This window comes from Electrophorus electricus, chromosome 14 (genome assembly GCF_013358815.1).
Source record: "Electrophorus electricus isolate fEleEle1 chromosome 14, fEleEle1.pri, whole genome shotgun sequence".
In the NCBI taxonomy this organism is placed as follows: domain Eukaryota; kingdom Metazoa; phylum Chordata; class Actinopteri; order Gymnotiformes; family Gymnotidae; genus Electrophorus; species Electrophorus electricus.
This window is the reverse complement of record NC_049548.1, coordinates 3520497-3537300: the sequence shown is the minus strand read 5'-3', so window position 1 is coordinate 3537300 and position 16804 is coordinate 3520497. Positions and strand designations below refer to the sequence as shown.

At 43.7% G+C, this 16804-nt stretch overlaps 1 protein-coding gene across 5 annotated transcripts; it reads left to right on the top strand.

Moving 5' to 3' along the window:
* The first annotated feature begins 800 nt into the window (after positions 1-800).
* cpped1 (calcineurin-like phosphoesterase domain containing 1) lies at positions 801-16521 on the top strand. Of its 5 annotated transcripts, none has more exons than XM_027006107.2 (5): positions 801-987; positions 3730-3948; positions 7828-8250; positions 13667-13693; positions 14619-14840. In XM_027006107.2, exons 1-5 carry the CDS (start codon positions 924-926, stop codon positions 14648-14650), a joined length of 765 nt encoding a protein of 254 aa, XP_026861908.2. In that variant the 5' UTR covers positions 801-923; the 3' UTR covers positions 14651-14840. The 5 variants fall into 5 exon arrangements, with proteins under 5 accessions (XP_026861908.2, XP_026861905.2, XP_026861909.1 ...); XM_027006104.2 differs by lacking the exon at positions 14619-14840 and adding an exon at positions 15353-16521 and having other exon boundaries at positions 804-987; XM_027006106.2 differs by lacking the exons at positions 801-987; positions 14619-14840 and adding exons at positions 997-1157; positions 15353-16521.
* The last annotated feature ends 283 nt before the right edge of the window (positions 16522-16804 follow it).

The window sequence follows — 16804 nt, the reverse complement described above, 5'->3', positions numbered from 1 at the left end:
CATTTCTATGCTGATGATACACAGATTTATTTTTAGCAACCTGTAATTTTCCTTACATCCCTAATGAAATAACTATAGGCCAAAAAGAACTGGATCTCAAACTGTGAAAAGGATGAAGCTATGTTGGTAGGGTCTAAGGGCGCTCTTGGAACAGCTGATCATTTGGCTGTACTCTCGTCAACCCCACTTTTTTTTACAGTAACTAAAACATCCCCCCCCCCATATATATATATATATATATATATATATATATATATATATTACAAAACAGCTGCTACAAGGAGGCTAAATAGAGCATAAATTACCTATCACAGTCTACTTAAATTGGCAGCTGGACTCACTTGGTCCTTTTGTGTTTCTACTGAATCAGTATACAGGAGTCAGCTAATGTTGCAGACTACATGTACCACAAATAGAACTTTTTCTACTGTGTTGCTACGATTACCCGTTTTGTATTATTTAAGATATTTGCTGGTTTATTTATTTACCACTATACATCGGCACTGCAGTATATCTTAAAAGAACTGAAACAGGCTGCTATATCCACGTGTGGGATGACAAAACTGCAAATGCAACGCAAACTTTACACGGGATAGCATCCCGATTCATGTCCAGAGTGTGTTATAAAAGACTAAGCCCGACCTAACGTTTCTTTACCGAGAGTGGCCCTGCTCCTTGAGTGAAGGCCCAACAAACAGCTCACGCCTCGCTGCACAACCGCGCGCCCTTCTGTCCTCACGCGGAATCATCTCGCCAGTCGCGGCACGCTTTACTAATCCATTGTCGATCGCATCGATTTTAGGGCACACCTGATCAGGAAAAGCAGCGGCACGCCTATCTATGTAACTTTAGTGGACTTGTGCAGATTTGTTCGCTAAGTTAGCGCCCAGTTAGTTACTCTGGGTGTGCTTCGGTAGTGACCTATGGCAGGGGAAGACGACATCTTCCTAAGAGCAACACAGCGGACCTATAAGGGTCTGACTCAAGGTACAGCACCTAGCTAAGTTTGACATTACTCTGTTCGACGTTGCAGCTAACGCTAGATAGGTATCTTAGGTTAGACGTTAGCTTGGCTATCTCCAGCCAGCTGGCTAACCCTAACCCAGTCAGAGAGGAACTCACTCTGAGATCTGGGCCGTGTTCAGTCTCTTTGGAAGGTAACTAACGCTAGCAAACTGTTATACGAAGGGTCAAACGTTTAGGTCCAATAGTCTGTTGACATTTAGCACCAGTTGGCAGAGCTAATGTTATTGTAGCTAGCTAAGATGAACTGCAGTATTTAAAATATTGGTGAACTGCAGTATTTAAAATATAATGCATTTTAAATAATGAGATACATTATGTACATTAAAATTGTTAATTTACACAATTTTGTTTAGCTCGTGTAATTCGTATTACGCTCATCATTTGCATTGAACATATCGATATTTTAGGCAGTAAGGTGACCGCTGTTTAAAATAAGTAAAACGTCGAGGAACATGTCGTGCAAGTGTGTTAAAAGTTGGCATTCTGCAAGAGCTACAGTAGAACTGAAAGTCGTGACTTGCTAGAAATGTGTCTGACATGCCTGTCAAGTGGGAGCCGACACACCCGGTGAAGGTACCTCAGTTCGCTTTGTTTTTTTCTTCTTCTCCTTCTTCATGCTGTATGTCTAAACCTGCCAGCATGGATTTTATCACTTATGTTCATTCTGATTTATTAGGCAAGTCGTCACAGGTACCATTGTCTTTGCAGATCTGAGTCACCTTGAGGATGGCTGTGAATCCATGAAACCTGCATATGTTTGGATGATGTCTCATGGTCTTTGCTAAGATTTGTAGAATCCAGGTCTAGGTTTGGCTTGGGGGCATACGGTCAACTTGACCTATCCACCATGCTGATGCTGATGGTGATGAATAGCTTTTCTGTTATCACAAATGAAGGAAGGAACATGGCCACTCAGATCAAAGGGTTTCCACCAGGACAAAATACACATGCAATTGTCTGGTCATTGTTCACCGTGTCTAAATTTGGTGACTGTCTCAAGAAGCACTTTTGGCAGTTACTGATTTAAAAAATCATTGACTGGGATCTGGAATAAAATTGCACTAACGTGCATACTTGAAATTGTATGTTTATGCAGATGTCAGAGTGTAAATAAATATTTAGATAAAGTAGTTTATTTATGCTTCAAAGTTCAAGTAGTATTTTTAGTGGTTAGACACACATGGAAGATGAACTGTAACTATGTTCTTCAGAAGTTATACAGATTCTAGTAATCTGATTAGCATTCGGAGGGTGTGAGTGCAAGTTGGAATGTGCTCAGGCTCAGACGGAATTTCTAGTGTAAACTGTTTCTTTGCGTGCATAGTGTTGGCTAACTGAAGTTTTGTTTGTTTGATTTGTGTATCCTGATAGCAGACATAACTCTTGCCAGTTTTTGTTTCCTTTTGCTTTTATAGATAGCTTTTAAAGATCAGAATACCTTCATCTTTCATTATGATTTGCCTGTGTTCGAATGCTCCACCCGCCATCTAAGATATTGTGACTGGGGAAAGCTCCTTGTGTTTGTTTACAGAGATACTGAGTTTATCTGCTGTCAGCTTCATGTGCTCTTTTCAGTGTATCAATTTAAATGATCCTCAGCATAATTCTCTGAGTCTTCAGGGTTCAGCAATATTCTGAGTTGATTAGGTTATTAGGTAATTAGGTTGATTAGATTACACATGCAATGGAAGAGAGAGGCTTGAAATTTAGACCTAAGACCTATATATTTTTAGGCCTAAGACCTATACATTTTTAGACCTAAGCCCTATATTTTTTTTTGTTGGCCTTGTTTATAACACTAATATTGTGCTTAGTGAAATTACTGTAATTGATGCTGACTATGGCAACTGACATGAGCTCTAAAATGGATAAGACTCCTTACATTAGCCTAAAGAAATGGTTAACATCTAGCCTGCTGGTGTCCATTCCATACACTCGACTCTGCAGAAACGCTGGAGTCAATCGGCGACATGCTGGGCCTCAGTAGCTATAGCTTATAGGTTATTGGTGACATTTGTGCACACCTCAACAAAGTGCAAAGTAAAAATAAATACATTTATGGGTTTCCCCTTTGGAGAAAATGTTATTTTAAAAGCATCATTTCAAGTAGCCTAGAATACACCTTTAGGAGGAGAATTGTCATGCACTTAATGTCATGCTGTTTTGAAGTATCCGTGACTGTTTATCTGTCCGCATCTGCTTCAAAAATTTTGTTTCTCTATACTTAAATAATAATAACAAAGAGGTAAAGATCATATGTACAAACACTTGAGCGGTAAGGTGCTTGAGCAGTAAGGTTGGGTAGGAGTGTGCACAGCACAAGTCCCCTGAGGTGCAAGGGGCACATCCAATGAGGTTTGTTTCCTCCAACACAGGAGGTGAAGCCACTTTTGTTTGCATTTTCCATCAAGGGGACATGCATTTGCATCCCACTGGCACTGTGCCCTTCGCAAGTTCTCCCATTCAGCCTGTGACATCAGAGTGAATGGGTCCTCACCTCAGTGAAGATGAGCTTTTTTTTTTTTTTTAATGAAAATAATTTGATTGTGGTATTGCGTAATGTCAGATTATGCAAATACAGTTTGCCATGCAAGCATCGACATCCATAAAACATCGTATTCATTATTTAAATCCGTTGCGGGGCTGATTCAGGCATGGCAGTTCAGCACTGCAGCACACACGCTCTTCTCCTGTCCTCCGCAGATGAGGAGAGGGAGTGGAGGGGGCCGTTCTGCTTTATCCAGGCAGCGGACCCCCAGCTGGGCCTGATGAAGGCCTGGAGGGTGGGCGACTGCGATGGAGGAGGGGACGAGTGGACCGAGGAGGTCCGGCTCACGCAGCAGGCCGTGCGGGCTGTCAACGAGCTGCGGCCCCGTCCACGCTTCGTGGCTCTCTGTGGGGATCTGATCCATGCCATGCCAGGTAAGATCAGGGATCTGCAAGTCTGGGCAAATGCCCGCAGCTGATCCACAGTGTCTTAATGTGGGTTTAGGTGGAGCATTGTTTAACTCCCTTGTGGTCCAGTTCTTTTCACAATCAGTAGTCCTTGAGCTGAGAAAAACAGCATCACTTTTTAAAGATGTCGCTATGTGAGCTAATTTGTAAATGTATTGTTCTGTTTTGTGCGTGTTTGTGTAAAAAAGCATAAGTAACTTCAGCAAATTTGCTTCGTCACTTCTAGCACTACTTAAATGCCTACACTGGCATTCTGTAAATATCAGAATTTTTATTGTCATGAGTAGTTATTCAGCAGCTCGTTATCCACTTCTGTGTAACCATTATTCTAGTTCTTCTGCTTCAAGGCTAGTCTGAGCAATCATTAATGTGCTTGGCTGAGAGTTTGGTTCCAGATACCAGGAACTTTGCTATTATACTTGTGTTTTTGTGTTCTTATTGTCTTATTATACTTCTGTTCATGGCTTGGATGTATTTTCCTTTTTTATGCTGTTACGATATAGCCTAGTTAGGCCAGGCCTTTAAGAAATTTCAAGAATGTTTTAGTGAAATTACGTTATGCTTGCCACTTTAATGAAGTCAGTCATCAAAAGACCATAGTTTGGCAAAGGACACTTAATAGACCAGTTTTTCCCCAATTCTCATTCATTAAGTGCCCAGACACAACCATTTAAATTTTGTATATTGCCTGATGAGCAGGAGAAACACTAAAATGTGTCAGGCACGGATGCTTCAGGACCAGGACGTGAAGACGCTGGAAAAATTAAGCATATTTAATAGTAAATAAAACCTCAAGACAGCCTTCCATCTTGAGTCTGCAAGCATTATCATATTTTTGGTGCGTTCCAACTTTTTGAAACAATAACTACTTAAACTATTACCCCACAAGCCATGAGGTGTTTTTTGTTTTGTTTTTTTAAACTTCTGAGAGGGTTTGAAATGAATACAAATCAGTGCGCATATGGCATTGGGCCTTTCTTTCATTGTTCTAAATAAAAGGCTAGCTAGGGCAGTGACTCCCTGGAAAAGGCTTCTCTCTGTCCTTGGTGCTTGTGTGCGCTCCGGTCTCTCGGGATGCACGTGGCCGGCTGCCTGGACGGCCTCCTGGCATCACTAGCTTCTCTCCCTGCGCTCATCAAATCGGCTCAGTCCAAATGGCAGTGCACAGAGGCCAGCCAAAGGCATCTTTGAGGCAGGAGAAAGGTGGTCACCCTACATCAGTCAGTTTGTCTCCTGGAAAAATACCTTCTGGTGATGGAAGTGCTCTCTTCACCTTTCTCCCAGATGGCTGGGAAAACAGACTTCCAGGAGGATTGAAATGATGAGGGATGGCTTTAACCTTCTTCCAATTATTCTGATATTCACATATTTGTAAAGCTTTTATGGAGTTTTTACTGTCTGTATGAAATAGCAACATCATCTTTTTCTCCCACATAAACACATAAAATGTGTGCCAAGTTTGTAACAGTAATTCATTCTCTAAATGATAAGAGGCATATTATCCTCTTTTTAGAATCATCGAAGGCTTTGTCGTGTCATTCTACTTGGTTTAAAATAATTCTTTGGGCAGTGTGATTCCTTATGGGTGTGGTTTCTAGGTCAGGCTATGAGTAGACGGCTGCAAAGTGTAACAGTGACGTAATTTGCAGAATATTTAAGACATTTTATTTACATAGTCACGTAATATCTGTGACATCCCTTTCTGTACTGTCAGAGTTCAGCTGAGTTGACAACACTGTTTGAGGATATATGTACATATTTTATATATTTCATAAATGAAAGAAAAGAATGGACAAAGTATATATATATACATTTATGAACGGAATATTAGCAGTTGTGAGACCATTGTATGGTCATTACTGTCCATGAAGTGGATTCTCTTTATTCACCTTGGCAACCTGATGTTTTATGGATAAAAGCGTTACAAAAGGCACAGCTGGGCCTGGAAATGTCCCCTCGAAACTTACTAGTATTAGTTAGCATCCGTTAGCATCTGTTAGCAGTTGGCGCTGGGAACAGGGAGCCTGTGGCCTGTATGACTTGCGTCTTCTGTCTTCTCTCAGCTCGTCGGACATCTCCTCTGATTCCACTGTAAAGTGCTTCAAAGGCTGTTGCTTTGTCACTGGTCAGCAAAAAAGTTGGAGAAAGATGCATGTTGCCTGCTTTTGGAAACTCGAGGCTGGCTTGCTAGTTAATGGATGAATTGTCTCCATTACGAAACATTTTGTTGTGATGGGACAAGTCCCTAAAAATGGCTTTGAGGCGATGTGACGGGCGGTAAGAGGAAGGCGCTCTGAACCAGCCAGGTCTGCTTTGGCTTTAGCAGCGTCCCCTCCTGTGTCCTCAAATGCTGGCACACGAAAAGCCGCTTGCGTTACGCATATGAGACGAGCGCCTGCAATCGACTGATCCCTTTGAGAGCTCACTGCACAATCTGGGGTTTCCTCTCTAGGTTTGATTCTAGCTTACAGAAGGAGAAAGCTGAGCTTGACGCAGGCCTAACGACAGCTGTAAAGCACTAGCCTGCTGAGGGCGTCAGTGAGGAGATGGTGATGAGGCAAGTTTCTTGCTTGCTACTGTGCCACATGCGATGGCAGATAAGAAGGTGAAATATTCCAATGAGTCCCGCCACAGGGGGAGTGACCCCAGGGACCCGAGTCGTAAAGGAGGCCCAGCTGGTCTGTGTGTTTAGCTGATTGACATCTCTATTGAAGGAGCTTTTAATGTGTTTCTTTGGGCTTTGATGCTGCTGGGAACTTGTTGAAGCTGAATGAGCTAAATTTGTAAAGGCAAAAGAGAAATGTTTTTTAGGTCCTTAAGAATAATTTCACTACAGAGTGGGTCTTAAAACACGATTGTTTTATATACTATTACATTTACATTTACGGCATTTAGCAGACGTTTGCTGTGTGCTAAATGCCGTAAATGCACTATTAGATTTGTGTATATTGGCTTCATTGTTGGTTACTTGGGCAATATAGTTCTCTTCCTGTTTGATGTTGTCATTTACTTCCTATGTCATGAGCAGAACAACAACAACACAGAGCTGCTTATTTGTTCACTTATTTATTGAATAGGTGTATTACCAGGTGTGTCTAATGGTAAAAAGACCCTAAATGAAGGAATAGCTCATGTCTGATTTAAAGTAATGAAAATATGCACTTGATGTTAACAAACTCAGGTTAACCTGTAATGTTGTTGGGTTTTTTTTTTAATTAATTAATTAATTCTAGCCTGTAATGGCTGAAATGCTCCGCCTCCACAATACCTCAGCTTCAAATCTCCTCCAGGCAATTAGCAACATGTCTCACCTGTCACGTTAGAAGCTAACAAAAGCATGTTGTTATTGAGTTTTAAAGCCCTGCCTGCCTTTACTCCACTGAAATGTGGCTAGACCGTTTACTCATGTCTCTGGACTTGCGGACAAAAAACCCCCAACTTTTTACTCTGAATGCACAACATATTTCCAGTGTCTTGATGTTTGATGGCTGCAGTGACCTGCTTAAATATAGTATAATAAGTGGTTATTTGTGAAAAGCCTGACCACAGACTCATTGTTGAATTTTTTTTCAGCAATAGGAGCCATTTATTTCTTTTATAATATGAACAGACGGCTACAATAACACGAAGGTTGATGAAATTGCAGATGCTCCTGGCTGTGTTGGAAATTCCAGTGGAAATCACAATATGAAATGGGAGCTGTGAGGGACAGCACAAACAGTGTGTGTATTTTTCTCCGAAATATGTCGTATTCCTAAGACAATGAACCATGATGTGTTGCTCAAACAAGCGCTAGTTATCCTTGGTTGTTGAGGGGTCTACAAACACTGTTCCTGTGTCCCTCAGACTCCCCTTTCAGAGAAGAGCAAGAGAAGGACCTGAAAGAGGCCCTGCGGCTCACCGATCCGGACATCCCCCTTGTTTTCGTCAGCGGCAACCACGACCTGGGCAACACCCCAACCCCGGCCACGGTGGAGCAGTTCCGCCGCACCTGGGGTGACGACTACTTCAGCTTCTGGGTGGGCGGCGTGCTGTGCCTGGTTCTGAACTCCCAGCTGTTCTTCGACGCGTCGGGCTGCCCGCAGTTGGCCGAGGCCCACGATGCCTGGCTGGAGCGTCAGCTGCAGAGCGCCGCCCATAGCACCGCCCGCCACGTCCTTGTGTTCCAGCACATTCCGCTCTACCTGCGCACGCCCGACGAGGACGATGAATACTTCAACCTACAGAGGGTCCAGAGGGCCAGCCTGTTGCGCAGGTTCCACCAGGCAGGTGCGGCTCTCCGATGCATGCGAGTGAGGGCAACTCGGAGGTTATTCCTGAAGGTTTAGGAATAGGTGAAGAATAAGGAAAATGTATGCCACTGTCTGTAGTGTTGCCTTCGAGGTGAGGTAAACATCTTCATTAGGTTGTCAGGTAGAAGCAGAGAGTTCTTCGACACACTTATTCAATATATTCCTACTTTATGCATCACCAACAAATTCACATATTGAACTCTGCTATGAACCCAGACTATATTGGAGACATGTTAACTTACAAGAGACCTAATGTGTTTATTGTCAATGTTCATAATTTTATTTTTGGGGTCTGCTAGAAAAAAGTTACATACTTCAGTGTTCCAGTACCATATTATTTTTCTCGTACTATTATACATCTCTTTTTACCTTCTGTCTGAAACTCTGCTGGGGCTCATGTGTCTTTAAGCCTTCGTCCTGACGAGCCTAGTCTGCTTTGATTGGAACAGTCAGCTCACCCACTCGGTTCTGACTGTTCAGCTGGCAGAGTGGTTCCACCCCTACACGTCCACCTGTCTTGAAGTCTTTAAGACAGACCCTTCTCTCGTGAGCAGGTGTAAAGACCTGTGTGTTTGAAATGGTAGAAATAATTAGTGTCCAGCTGTTTACAAGCTGTTTAGTGACCGTAACATACAGCATAACATATGGCCATAACATTTTATGTAATCATAAATCCACCCCACACTTACATTTACGGCATTTAGCTGCCCTGTCCTTCTAGTGTAGGAGATCCAGCATCAAGCTGTGCATATTTTTAAGCAGTCCTTTGTGAAGTGGTGGGCACACAGTAATAGAATTGGAACAATGGTAAAAATGAATTGCAACCACTGACTTCTTTGTGGTTCTGCCTTTGGCAGAGCATACAAAGAAGATTTCCCCTCACAACTCAGAACATGGCGTCTTCACAACATCGCTACAAAACCCCACAAACTCGTCCTGGGCTCCAGCACTTCTCGTGCCTTGTGCGAGGGCACGGCAGGCTTCCTGGTAGGGGAGCTGTATATAAAGTGTTCTGAGACTATCATCATGTTACAGAGAAAATGAATGAAATCCCAACAAGGTGTTTCGGGCAGCTGAAGAAAAGAAAAAAAAACGGGATTCTTTGGGAGAGTTTTGTTCACTCTGGTGAAAAAAGGAAAAAAACATGTAGCAAGTTCCCTTTTAATTCTCGATTGAAGATTTTGCAGGTCAAACCATGTGGGTCAAATTGTACTTTATGTAAAACCCGCTTGTCCTGTCGGTTTTGATGTGTGAGGATGGATTCATTTTCTTCCAAATGTAGGTTTTTCCCCCCCTTGGAAACCCAGGCATACTTGCATGACCGAGAGTCACGGTTAACGGGCATATTACAAGAAGACCACACAGCTCTGCGGTCAGGGTTGCGTTTCGCAGGGCGTGCTTTACCGCTGGCCTTATTAATTAGTCTGTCCCTGCTGTGTCCACTGGCTGTGGGTCAGCTCTGCCGCTAGTAGTCAGGGCTGGGTTTGGGTCTCAGTGGTGCTGTGCTCCGCCTCTTTCCCTGAGCTCTCGACGAGTGGGAGGGGCAGCAGTTGGGCAGTGGGGTTCTCCTCTGGGCTCTTTAAGGGGAAGGGAAAATGTGTGAGGCAGCCACCGTAGTCCAGTCTAATGAACATGTGGAGCAATGCCTTTTTATCATTGTTTTTTTTTTACAGTGCACTCATCTTTAGGATGCTCTTGCAGTCTCCCTTCTCCAGTGCAAGCCTAGATTCATGACCTTGTTGCCTTTTTCCATATTTTTTCTTTAATGGTGCATGTAAACATAGTCAGAACATCCGTTAGATCATACGGAAGCGGGTTTAAAAAGACACATTTGATAGACAAAATAAGCCGATCATTTTATCTAATGATGTTTATACTAAAGTCTTGGGAAGCAAGCATTCATGGAGGGCTAACAATCTGTTTTCACCCTGTTCTCTCTGAGGCCCCGGGTCCAGTTTAATGCTCTAGTTTTTCTTCGTGCGATTTAATCCATACATTCTATAAGGCAGTGAGACCGTGGGAAGCTCATCTATTCTGAGATGTTTGCCCTGAGGCGAGAGGGTGCTGATCACTCAAATCTTTGTTCGCTGTGGGGTTGCTCCGGAGTGTTGCGTTTATGATCATTAAGGTAATATACTGTCTTTCCCATCATTTACACTCCTAATGCTTCTGCCATATATTGCATTTTCACCAAATCCTCAGAATGTATTGTGCTACTCGACTCACATTTTCCGCCTGCAGTTCTTTATTATGAAACCAGGGCTACATGTATGATGCAAGATCTCACCCTGGGGCTTGAAAGCATGATGTAAAAATATCTAGCAGAGCAGAAGGAAAAACCAGGAGCAAATCGGCAAAAATCTGCTCTCTGCTCCCTGGAAATGTGCACAGTGCTTTTTAATCCAGTCCTGAGTGTCTAATGGTCAGTGGAGGGGGCCTCACTTATTTTGACATCCAGGACACGCGGCTCTTCTTGGGGCCTTCGTGCTTTTATCATTGATAGGAGTGTACCTTCTGAAGCCAGTGGAAGGTTCCTCCGTCTATTCTGGTCACCGTGACTCACTTTGAGATCAGCGTTCAGGGGCGCCTTATGGATAGCAGACCGTCCCGCAGGAGCTGGTCGTACTGTCAGTGGAACATCTAACCTGTTGGGCTGTACCGCTCGACAAGCCATGGCAGCGGCCTTAAAGCTACAGCTCGTGCGTAAGTTTGGAGGAAGAGTTTATTAAATGTTAAGGGATTTATTCTTGTGCTTTCAGTACTCTCATCCTTTCTAACTGAGACTTTTCACTGTATGGATAGTAATCACAACCTCTGTCTCAGGAGAACTGAAACCAGATGATTGTCACACTTCTTATTCATTAGAACTCAGTTTCGTTTGGTGTGACAGTTTATTTTTAGAATCCATGGCTTACTAGTTTACCTTGCTCAGCTGAATGCATGCTTGGTCCCTGGGTGGTAGTATTTCTGCTGTAACTAGTGGTAAGTTGCAGTAATGTTCGCTCTGGAGATGTATGTAGGAATACTAAGACAAAGGGATCTCTGGGAAATGGCAGTTAGGACGAGTTGTTCTGAGGCAGGAATGTCAGGTTCTCTTACACACCAACTGTGTGGAGGGTGGAAACACAGTTCCACCCTGCTGGATGATTGACTGTGATTTCTGTTGTTGTTGTTGTTGTTATTGTTGTTTCCTGCCCTCTGGGTGCCCATTTAGCAGAAACTGCAGCTAAAAGCTAGCAAAGTGGTGCAACAGCTAAGCAGTTTACTTATCATTCCCATTTCTGCACCTCACAGTTCTAAGCTAGTAAGAGAGAGAAACCCAGCCCCTCGACATGGTTCATAGTTAACTAATGAATCCAGTTCTTCATTAGAGCTCTGGCGGAGGATCTTACAGGTCTACCCATACGATCTAAAGATGGGTCAGGGTGCCAGAGTTATATGATAATAGCTGTATTGAGACTTTTCCACACTAACCAGTATTCCAGATTTCGAACCCCAGTGTGGTGAGCTGGGAAGGACGTTTTAAAGACATCCAGGATCATCTTAAACGGGCCGTTCACAAACTGGTCACGTTTGCTGCTGTTTGTTCAGTTTGCGTCAAAGGGAGACGTCACTTCTCTCAGGATATTCTGAAGAACCATCAGGTTTCCGTCTTGAATAGGGCGGTATGATTTTACAGTACGTGTGTGCCTTTTTTTCCATGGTTGCAGTCATTAGCATGTTGGTGCATAAGTAATTATATCTAATGTAGGTATTAATGCAGTAGAATACAGGTGGTCTGGATTAAAGGCTTTTTCTAGAAGTGGTTTAATTTTTTGCCCAGTATTTGTGTTTCATCCATACATAATTGGATGCTCTTTTTAGATGCTCCTGTCATGTTTGTTTCTGCCTTTTCCAAGAGGTGAATGAGAGGTTAGAAATGCCGACGTCTGTTTGAAATGCGCATAATGCACCTGTTTCCCTTAGAAAATAACATATTTAATGGTATTATGATTCATCTTATGATTTGATTAAGAACTTTGCCTTTTATCTTTTTTTGTTAACTCTTATTGCATTGCAGCACCGTCATGTGTGCAGCTGAGCAGCTGCAGACTTTTACGTTTTTGAGATCAGCCTTTGCAGTGGCATTTAGAGGGAAGTCTGCTGTAGTTTAGATTCTTGATGAACATTCTGAAAAGCCTCAGAATCGGTGAGAACTTTTGTACTGAAACCACAGTCAGTCTTAAAATATTTCATATATACCTTTCATATATACACAACAACATTTCAGTGTATTGCATCCTACAGCACAACCACAGTCAAATATGAATTAGGCCACACAGAATCAGACTGATCCAGGCACTGTGCACTGATGCTGCATTGGAGTGTGCATATGTATTAAGCGGGAATGTCAAAATTGGTTTCATTGCTTTTGTTTTCTTTCAGTAGCGGCATCAGTGTGGTGGCAAACTACATGAAACTCGTTTCAGTGACTCTGCAACGAGACGTCTTCCTGCAATCTGATTGTCTTTGTCATCTCCGCCCATAAGCTGTGGGCTCTACCGCTCAACAAGCCATGGCAGTAGCCTTGAAGCTACAGCTCGTGTGAAAGTTTGGAGGAAGAGTTTATTAAATGTGAAGGGATTTATTCCTGTGCTTTAAGTACTCATATCCTTTCTGACTCAGACTTTCCACTGTATGGATAGTAATCACAACCTCTGTTGCTCGCTTTTCCATGAGTAGTGCTTCAGAATGAGGAATTCCCACCTATTCTTTAAGACTCGGTGTGAAAAGGATACGTGCCGCTCACTCAAAAACTACCTGTTCCACTCCACGTGCGACTCGTATTATTGAATATGGTGCTACTTATTTTTAGACAACCATTGAACATTTCTTGTTTAGCCACTTAGATACAATAAGCCAAGTGTTTCCCTTTGCCCTCACTGCTGGCCCTAGGCTCATAGACAGTGTGAGCTTCTGTAAATGAGTAAGACTCTGTGCAAACCAGGGAGTATTTGTCAACAATGAAGGACTGGAGATAAGGTGGGAGCCGTGATGTTTTGAGCAGAGTGTGAGGAATGCGAGTGAGCTTGACGGGGGTGGGGCGTCGTCGAGATGGCTCGGACGATCCCGGGGGGAACGCTGACTTCACGTTGTCTTTCCTGGACCTCCGCTGTGAGCGAGATGTGCTGGATATACACGTGGATCCCAATCTCCACTCTCTACTGCCTATTACTTCAGAATGTCGAGTCCATTTGCCTTTCAGATACAGTTCACCTCTGCCACTTGTTTGTCTTGAAGCGAACATACATCACACATCTGTGCTAGATTATAATGTTATTTGTGCTGCTTTTGATAACTATATTGATTTTGGCCAGTGAGGTTGGTTTTGACATTGATTTCCTTTTTTTAAGGTGCTGTCAAAGCTTTAACCGTCAGTGGTAAGTGGACTGCACAGCCATCTGCTCTTGGTCCCGCGGGGCTGGGGGGGGGGGTCTTGCTGTGGGCCCTCTTTTAATGTAAAGCTGCACTCATGTTCAAGACTGTGAAGCCACCCTGTTGTGCTGCTCTCCATCTGCGTACATGTGGGTGGGACCATAATTACGTGCATCATACACAGTCCACTGTCTGTCCCTCACTGAGAGCTCCATAAAGGGAGCCGTGGGGGCAGAGGAGGGTGATGTATGCCCAGCATAAGCAATGTGGGCCTTAATGATCATTTTGTACTTCCTTCTGTCATGCAAATTACACACATGCACAGTTTGGTGATTAATTTGACCCAGTGGTCTAATAACACACAAAGACCAACATGGTGGCACGCACACACACACACACACACACACCAATGCATACAAACAGATCTACTCTAACAACTAAGAAATAAATTATCTCTGACTTGTTTGGACAGAAGATGGGAGCAGGGATTTACGCATCATCTAAATCTGGCATGCGTCCGTGTAAGCTGTCTGGTTATGAATAGAGGCATCGGCACCACGTGAAATGTCTCAGGAGAACTGAAACCAGATGATCGTCACACTTCCTTATTCATTAGAACTCAGTTTCGTTTGGTGTGACAGTTTATTTTCAGAATCCATGGCTTACTAGTTTACCTTTGCTCAGCTGAATGCATGCTTGGTCCCTGGGTGGTAGTATTTCTGCTGTAACTAGTGGTAAGTTGCAGTAGTGTTCGCTCTGGAGATGTATGTAGGAATACTAAGACAAAGGGATCTCTGGGAAACAGCAGTTAGGGCGAGTTGTTCTGAGGCAGGAATGTCAGGTTCTCTGTGCACTGATGATGCATTGGAGTGTGCATATGTATTAAGCGGGAATGTCAAAATTGGTTTCATTGCTTTTGTTTTCTTTCAGTAGCAGCATCAGTGTGGTGGCAAACTACATGAAACTCGTTTCAGTGACTCTGCAACGAGACGTCTTCCTGCAATCTGACTGTCTTTGTCATCTCCGCCCATAAGCTGTGCACTGAAAACCTTAATACATCCATCTACACAGCGTGGGGGCTCCATAGGTGGGGTCTTTCAGCGCTCAGAACCCGGAATGATTTTGCTATTAAATTCACGCCGCCAGCCTCTGTTCCCCGTAAATAGGCAGGACTCGCCTGCGGCCCCTCCCCACACCCACCCCCCACTCCCAGCTCCGGCTCCCAGCTCCAGCTCCGGGCAGGGAGAGTGCAATCAGTCCGCTGCTTTGCATTTCTCCACACCAGGGCTCCGTCTGCTGCGGCAGGGGACAGAGGCCCGATGAAAGCCTCCGCAATGATTACATAGATCAACACAGAAAATAGATTTCCGAAGAGGTCGCCAACGTGACCGGGTTTCTATTCTTGCAGGCCAACAGCAGAGCGGTAGGCAGGGGGGCTGGCAGGGAATACACGGATTTCGTTTCTCTGTTGGCGTGTTTTTGGATAACTCCCTTTATGTTTTCCTGACTCTGGCAATTAACAGGCATCTTGTACGTAACTAATGAGTGTAATTATGTGTATATTTTTTAGAAATCTTGTTCTGGAAAGTATGTGTAAAGTGTCAGCAGGGCACCATCACTGAAATAAAGCCAGAGAGAATATTAATGTGTCTGCTGTGTTTCAGGTGTGAAAGCTGTGTTCTCTGGGCACTACCACCGCAATGCGGGAGGGAGCCATGGTGGCCTGGACATGGTGGTGAGCTCAGCTATTGGTTGCCAGCTGGGCGATGACCCCCACGGAGTCAGGGTGGTGGTGGTGACCGCTGATGAGATCATCCATCGCTACCACAGTCTGGAGCAGTTAAGTGAACGTGGCATAGACGAAGATCTGAAAAAACTCCTGGCTTGAGTGTCATTAGCTGTGGCACCCCTGTACCCCACTGAGCCTGTGTCACTTTTTGCTAGCTTTCATGCACGGTTCAGGTCAGAGTTAAGAGAGACTCGATTAACAGAAAAGAACATCTGCCATCTGCCATTTTGAGGCCATGTTCGGAAGGCAGCTGAGTAATGAACGCCGCCACACAGCAGGCACCTCTGGCCACCAAGGCTGTGAAGGAGATCTGTCTTAAGGTGTCATCAGAAGGCTATGTCCATTATCCACAGTGAGCTCTTGCAGTTATGTGATTTAGAGATTTCGTGTTAGTTTTATCCTGTCAGATATGAGAGGGCTCTAGGTGCAATTTCAGAAATATAGCGCTGCCTCTCTTGGTCCTTAATACCTTAATCAAAAAGTAGGATACTTCTCTCCTGAAAATGCACCTGAGACTCCCCTCAACACCTCGAGTCCATGTCACCTTATAACATTAATAAGCGGGTGGAAAAGTACATGGTGCATTTGATCTACTGGTTTGGTGATTTCATTCCTTGCTTCCATGCCCATTGCACTCTCCCAACTCTGAGAGGTGAGAAGAGGCGATCTCCATGGAAACCATTGAAAGGCATGGCCGTTATGACTGGGACTTGGACAGACTTGTTCGGTTGACGGAGCATGAGAAGATGTTATCACTGACCTCCACCTCACATTTATGGCTTCATTTCTCAGGGGCAGAGACCCACTTTGAGGACTTGTAGGAAAGGATTTTTTTTTTACCTTAAAAAAAGAAGGAGGAACAAACTTGTTTCTCTGTCCAGACTGGGACCTCAGGACTGTTCAGTGTTTTTAACAGCCCTGCATGGAAAGTTGAGCTAGTAAGACTGGAGCTCCAGGATATAATCATCTTATTTCTTTAAATATCTACATGTAATGCCTCTACGTGTGATCATAAAATGTAATAAAGTTACAGTTACATCACCGTATATTTTTATTTTACAGGATTGTGTACATTTGTAATAACTTTTTTAATATAATTTGTCTGCTTGTTTGTGGTCTCCTTTAACCTGTAAAGTGGACAGTGGTAACTCGGTGGTGAAGGTACTTGACTTGTAATCAGAAGGTTGCTGGTTCAAGCCCCACCACTGCCAAGTTGCCACTGTTGGGCCCCTGAGCAAGGCCCTTAACCCTCAATTGCTCAAGTTGTACTTAGTCATAATTGTAAGTTGCTTTGGATAAAAGTGTCAGCTTAATGCCGTAAATGTAA